The following is a 7,500-nucleotide window of genomic DNA, read 5'->3' on the forward strand; positions in this document are numbered from 1 at the left end:
CCCAGGAAAACCATCATAACTGCTACGTGGAACATCAATGACGATGTACGAAACAGGGAGGACCGCGTACCGTCCAGGTAGTACAGGGGATGAGAAATTACAACATCTCTCTTCTGGGATTGAGTGAGACAAGGTGGCTACAGGCGGACCAGCTGAGACTAACATCCAGGGATATGGTGCTGGGGAGATGGTGCTCTACTCCGTTCAAACAGAAGAGGACACCGCCCACACAGAAGGCGTGGCCCCGATGATGGCACCGGAAGCACAACACTCTCTGACTGGTTGGGGAACCTGTGAGCTCACGAATCATCACCGCCAAGTTCGGCCACAAAGAAGAACAACATCAAACTGAGCATCATCCAGTGCTACACTCCGACCAATAATGCCGAGGGAGAGAAGAATGATTAGACTTCTACGACCAACTGCAGTCTGTGTTAGACAGACAGGGAGCAAAGGACATCACTGTTCTCGTGAAACCTGATTGAATGATACGAGAAACGAATGATGAGCGCCCAATTTGCAGCTGCCAGTTGGTTCTACCCAGGTAGGTAGCCTGTTGTGCAAATGGCTCCGTGTTTGTAAAGCGCTAGGAGCTTGGCGTATGAATGAAGATAGGCGCTATGTAAGTATCCATATCCGTGTCCAATTGTTCATCAGAGGATTTTTTTTTTTAACTTGAATAACAAAAGTAATTATATATTTCAAAATGATGCACATAGAAGTAAAACGCCAACAGACAGTATACAAAACATAATAAATGTGCCCAGGAAATAACAACAAAAAAAGTTAATGTTTCTTTCTTTTAAAGAACAATGCAGCAAGGCAGAAAATCACAAAGCTGGAGACGACAGAAAGGACAGGAAAAGACAAGCAACAAAGAAAATGGTATAAAGATAATTAACGAGAAAATTATACAGAAGGTCTCCCTCTTATTCTTCTCCGTAACTTCTGGGAAGCCACTGGAGCGCAGCGCGGAAAAAAATGTTCACCTGATTCTTCTAGGTCTGTCACTAGTGTGTCAAAATGTAAAAAAAATAAAAAAAAAAAAAAAAGCTTTGCTGGTGTGGGTACGTAACAAGATCCTACAACCTTATCTTAACGATCCTCCAAGGTACTGTTGAGGGAGGGAGGCGTTGGGGAAGACAGGAAAAAAAAAACAAGGAAAATATGAAAGGAAAGGTGTGGCTATGATTACAGAAAACAGGAAATGTGTGTCGCTTTAAACAAGAAAACTGTGAAAGGAAAGGTGTGGCTATGATTAAAGAAAACAGGAAATGGTTGTGGCTTTAAACAAGGAAAATGTGAAAGGAAAGGTGTGGCTTTGATTAAAGAAAACAGGAAATGGGTGTGGCTTTAAACAAGGAAAATGTGAAAGGAAAGGTGTGGCTATACAGGAAATGGGTGTGGCTTTAAACAAGGAAAATATGAAAGGAAAGGTGTGGCTAAAGTCAAACACAACATGAAAGGTAATGAGCGTTGCATCAACAAAGGAAAACTGAGAGAAGAACGAAGCATGAATTGATTTTGGTCAAACCGATTTTGATCAAATGTGGGACCAGTGTCACCAACTTTCAGAAAAGGATCATGAATGTCAAAGAAATTGAACTCAAACGGTTTCAAATTAGAATCTGCCAAAGGTTACTTGTCAAAAACAACATGCTAAAAGGAAAGAAATTGACAGACAGTGAGAAGGAAGCCGAAATTTCGGATCTTATTTTCCGAATCTGTGTGTGTGTGTGTGTGTGTGTGTGTGTGTGTGTGTGTGTGTGTGTGTATTTCAATCTCCCTCTCTATTCGGTTTCTATTACTTTCTCTCCCTTCTCCCCTCTCACCCCCTCCCCCACTCCAGACGATTCACAAGATCTGTTTCAAGTATCCTCTCGGTGCATGTGCTCTCTGTGTTTCTGACACAATGCTTGCTATCTATGAGAAAGCCGGTTTTCTATATAAGTTGTGTGAATACGATACAAAAAAGGTTTCCACCTCCTCACCACTCTGAGAAAAAAGAGGTTGTGTGTGTGAGAGAGAGAGAGAGAGAGAGAGAGAGAGAGTGTGTGTGTGTGTGTGTGTGTGTGTGTGTGTGTGTGTGTGTGTGTGTGTGTGTGTGTGTGTGTGTGTGTGTGTGTGTGCTTGTTGTTAAAATAAAAATTCAAAGCAACACAAATCTCGTCAAATCAACTCAAATGATCATTGTTTCCGCAAAGTTCTCCAATAGCATTCGTTTGTAACCAACGTCCAAGAATCGAAGAAGTTCGCTTTGATCAAATTACCGTTCGCCATGCCAAAAAAAGGAGTTTCAATTTCCTGTCTTATTCACCAGACTCTTTTGCGATCAGAGCTGAAAAGGAAATTAAAAGAAATAGGTTTTATTCCTACCACAATGGGATCCAGCTTGAAATAATGTTATTTGTCCTACACCTTTACAAAACTTCGGTTTTCGTTGAAATGCGCAATATAAAAGGCCACTTAATTTCAAAGGAACATGTTTTAAAATGTGAACAAACAAAACAAAAAAAAAAAAAAAAAGAACTGACAAGAAAAGGGATGAGCAAAAGCAAAACATTTTCGGGTTTTGTTTGTTTTTGCTTTATGTATTGTTGCTGGGGGTTTTTTTTAACTTTTTTTTTAATTCCGTTTGTCCATTTTCTCCCGTCTCTTTCAAATTATCAGTTTCATTAATTTCTTTCTTCTTTGACACACAAAGACACCAAGTCAGTGGATAAGTAATTAAGTCATTGATCACACCAGTAAACAAAGCTGTAAGTGAGACAACTTACGGTTTGAAGTGCTCTAACTTCTCTCTTCCGCATTTTTACAGTTGTGTGCCTCTCTTTCAAGACATCAGAATAAGAGACGATTCAATTCTAAAATACACGTTCTTCATACCTCTTCCACACTGCGTCCAAAACATCTTTTATAAAACGATAAAAGAATGAACTGTGATGATAAGGTTCTAACCGCCGTCCTGACCCCAATCTTATATTGATCCCAAAGTTTTCTTCTGCGTTCGAGAATTCAAACTCCCACGTTCATTCATTTATACGAGCGGCCTTTTACGCGTATGTATGACCGCTTTTACACCAGCATTTTAAACAGCCAATATTCCCGTTTTCTGGTGGGTGGAACTGTTTTTCTGTAAGCCACCGAACGCTGACATTGATTACCGGTATATTTTGATACATGCATTTGATTTTCTGCAATTGTTGAGAAATGACGAAAATTAACAAGAGCGATTGGTACAGTGATTAGACACGCATGCCAACTGGACAGAATCATAATCCTTTTGTGGGAAACAGCACATTTATGTACTTTTCCCCCAAAAATAACGGAAAAGAATCGATCCCACCTTAACGAGAAATATTTCCAAGTAAAAAAAAAAAAAAAAAAAGAGGATATGATTCTATTAAGAGTTTCCCGAAACTGACCCTGTGGTCAAATTTGACAAATTCTTTAATTGATTAGGAATTCACTCCATATTGCTCTACCATTTATTACAGACAGTAAGAATGACCTTCGCGAGCGCTTCAGTATTTGCCTGAGTCTCTGAAGACCTACAAACGCAAAAAAATAATCTTAAACAAAGACAAGCTTACGTCACTGTTTACCAAACCATCTAATCACACACACACACACACACACACACACACACACACATACACACTGCCCCTTACCATCCTACCACACACACACACACACACATCCACACCCTAACCCGCACCCGCACCCCTCCCACACACATTATCCACACTGCCCCTCCACATCCTACTAACCACGCACGCACACACCATCCCAGACCACCACCATTATAACTTACATTCTGCGAATCCGCACTGTGACCGGGAGAGGGCGGCAACTGAGGCTTGTGGGATCCCACCTGCATGCGACGATCCATGAGCGCGGGGTGGTCCTTCAGCAGGGCGTACAGACCCTTCAGCCTCTCCCGCAAGGCCAGGGCCTGCTCCGGACTCAGCCGCTCCGCAGGCAGAGCCCCGGGACTTTGGGGCCCTAACACCTGAACGTTAGGCCAGCCGGTGAGAGGACTCTGCAGACCCCGATCACCCCGAGGATCAGTCCCCTGCGAGCTGGTCCCGTGGGGGAGGTGCCTTCCGTGGCCCCGATGCCGTGATGCCGTGAGGTCTCTTCTCCGCTGTCGGGGTCGCCGGGACAGGGATGTCTGTGGAGACGTCGGGTGCCGCGCTCTCTGCGAGTGGCGACCTCCCAGGGAAGGGAACGGGTCCATGGAGGTTTCGGGGTCTGCCAGGACAACAAGGAAGGGTGGGTGGAAGGTGTGAGTCGTGGTGGGGGCTTGGTTCTTGCACAGACACTAATGTCTCTGGTGTCGATGGTTCTTTGTTGGTTTTGGTCTAGGTCTCGCTTCGTCACAGCTTTGTCCGCTTCTGGTTAATCTGGTTCGTGGTTTCCCCCCACCCCCACGCCCCCCCACCCCCCACCCCCTTTTCCCTGTTTCATTTGGTCTGATCTGGCTTTGTCCTGTCTGCTCAAGTCTAGTCTGGTCTGGTTTGATCTGGGCTTCAACGAGAAGAAAGGTGACGGGACGCTTATTTGCCAATACAGCGTCAGTGAGGGGTCTAGGTTCGAATCCCGGTCACACCCTTTCACCCAAGATTGACTGGAAAAATCAAACTGAGCGTCTAGTCATTCGGTTGAAACTCTACACCGAGGTTCTGTGTGTGCAGCGCGCGCTTGGCGCACTCAAAAGGAATGCATCGCAACAAAAGTGTTCTTCTCTGGCAAGATTCAGCGTCAGATATCCACTCTGATAAGTACAAAAATATATATATATATATGCCTGCACTCAAGGTCTGACTAAGCCGCGTTGGGTTATGTGGGGTAGCGTATATGGATTTTTCCGAACGCAGTGACGCCTCCTTGAGAAACTGGAACTGAAACTGGTCCTGTTTATGCAGTGCACTTTATGCACTTGGCGCCGTGACCGCGGTTCGAACACAAGACCCTCGGATTGAAAGTCCAACGGCGTGCCCACTCTTGGCTGCTGTGCCCGTCGTGAAGTCGTATCAAAAAACATAAAACAAACAAGTCAACGTATCTCATGCACTCATTGTCGCTCTGAATAGAACAGAACAGAACAACCAACCCCAACATGACTCTTGTCGCATTGAATGAAAGGATTAAAAGGATCGAAAGAAAATGGGTTGGAAAAGAAAGAAAGAAAGAACGAACGAAAGAAAGAAAGAATGAACGAACGAAAGAAAGAAAGAAAGAACGAAAGAAAGAAAGAACGAACGAAAGAAAAAAAGAAAGAATGAACGAAAGAAAGAAAGAAAGAACGAAAGAAAGAAAAAGAACGAACGAAAGAAAGAACGAAAGAAAGAAAAAGAACGAACGAAAGAAAGAATGAACGAACGAAAGAAAGAAAGAACGAAAGAAAGAAAGAACGAAAGAAAAAAAGAAAGAACGAAACAAAGAAAGAAAGAATGAACGAAAGAAAGAAAGAACGAAAGAAAGAAAAAGAACGAAAGAAAGAAAGAACGAAAGAAAGAAAAAGAACGAAAGAAAGAACAAAAGAAAGAAAAAACGAAAGAAAGAACAAAAGAACGAACGAACGAAAGAAAGAAAGAACGAATGAAAGAAAGAAAGAAAGAAAGAAAGAACGAAAGAAAGAAAGAAAGAACGAATGAAAGAAAGAAAGAAAGAAAGAAAGAACGAAAGAAAGAACGAACGAAAGAAAGAACGAACGAAAGAAAGTAAGAACGAAAGAAAGAAAGAACGAAAGAAAGAAAGAACGAAAGAAAGAAAGAAAGAAAAAAAGAAAGAACGAACGAAAGAAAGAAAGAAAGAACGAATGAAAGAAAGAAAGAAAGAACGAATGAAAGAAAGAAAGAAAGAACGAAAGAAAGAACGAACGAAAGAAAGAACGAACGAAAGAAAGAAAGAACGAAAGAAAGAAAGAACGAAAGAAAGAACGAAAGAAAGAAAGAAAGAAAAAAAGAAAGAACGAACGAAAGAAAGAAAGAAAGAACGAACGAAAGAAAGAACGAACGAAAGAAAGAAAGAAAGAACGAATGAAAGAAAGAAAGAAAGAAAGAAAGAACGAAAGAAAGAACGAACGAAAGAAAGAACGAACGAAAGAAAGTAAGAACGAAAGAAAGAAAGAACGAAAGAAAGAAAGAACGAAAGAAAGAAAGAAAGAAAAAAAGAAAGAACGAACGAAAGAAAGAAAGAAAGAACGAACGAAAGAAAGAAAGAACGAACGAAAGAAAGAAAGAAAGAAAAAAAGAAAGAACGAACGAAAGAAAGAAAGAAAGAAAGAAAGAACGAACGAAAGAAAGAAAGAAAAAAAAGAAAGAACGAACGAAAGAAAGAAAGAAAGAACGAACGAAAGAAAGAACGAAAGAGCGAAAGAAGGAAAGAACGAAAGAGAAAACGAAAGAACGAACGAATGAACGAAAGAAAGAAAGAACGAAAGAAAGAAACAAAACGAAAAATAATGATGAAAGACAAACGGAAATAAACAAATGAAGGAATAAAAGATGGAGGACAGACAGACAGGCAGAAAGAAAGAAACAAAAGAAAGAAAGAAAAAAAAGAAAGAAAAGAAATTAATCAGAAAGAAACTAATTAATCAATGTGAAAGGAAAATTCTGATGTCGAAAGAGGGAAAAGGTTAAACCTTTGGTACGAATCAGTACAAAGAGCAATGAACTACCACAAATACCAAATTGCTAACCCCCCAAAACAAAGCAACATTTCTTGCAAACACACAAAAATAAGAAACTTTTTTTTTTAAAGGAAAATATAGCCACAAAACAAATATTCGGGGGCAGGAGGGGGAGGGGGGGAGGGAGGAGGCTGGAGCGAAGATTGCTCAAGGAAGATAATTTTTTATCTCATGAATAGGTTTCGTCAGCAAAAAGCATTTCTCTGAAACCCACCCCCGTTTTCACTGAAAACAATCCGATTTCTGGGAAGAATTGTCTTCAATCCGCTGAGCAACAAGAGATCGGTATCATGTGTCACGAATTTTTGTAGTTTTTGTTGTTGTTGTTGTTGTTGTTGTCTTTTACTCTTTGGCTTGCTATAGCAGGTCCTGGCACACCGGATGCATAAATGCAGAAATAAACTTTTTTTAAAAGTTATTTTATTCAAGTGCACTGAACTTATCGATAAAAAAAGGTCATAATTATGGCCGAACGCGCGCGTGTGTCGTGTGTGTGTGTGTGTGTGTGTGTGTGTTGTGTGTTGTGTGCGTGTGTGTGTGTGTGTGTGTGTGTGTGTTTCAGTTTCAGTTTCAGTTTCAGTAGCTCAAGGAGGCGTCACTGCGTTCGGACAAATCCATATACGCTACACCACATCTGCCAAGCAGATGCCCGACCAGCAGCGTAACCCAACGCGCTTAGTCAGGCCTTGAGAAAAAAAAGATGAATAAATAATAGACAAGCTTACATAAATAAATAAATAAATAAATAATAATTATGATATAAAAAAAAAACTGTCTCTGTGTGTATGTATGTGCTTGTT

The 7,500-nt window shown here is 41.1% G+C and overlaps 1 protein-coding gene across 1 annotated transcript in view; it reads right to left on the reverse strand.

Annotated features, from left to right (window-relative positions):
* Nucleotides 1-4,240, reverse strand: part of LOC143297618 (uncharacterized) — a 6,643-nt gene extending 2,403 nt beyond the window's left edge. Inside the window, exon 1 of the mRNA XM_076610035.1 lies at nt 3,830-4,240. Within this exon, the coding sequence (XP_076466150.1) occupies nt 3,830-4,240 (411 nt within the window). The remainder of the gene's footprint in view (nt 1-3,829) is intronic.
* Nucleotides 4,241-7,500: the final 3,260 nt, after the last annotated feature.

Source organism: Babylonia areolata, chromosome 23, assembly GCF_041734735.1.
Source record: "Babylonia areolata isolate BAREFJ2019XMU chromosome 23, ASM4173473v1, whole genome shotgun sequence".
NCBI classification, from domain to species: domain Eukaryota; kingdom Metazoa; phylum Mollusca; class Gastropoda; order Neogastropoda; family Buccinidae; genus Babylonia; species Babylonia areolata.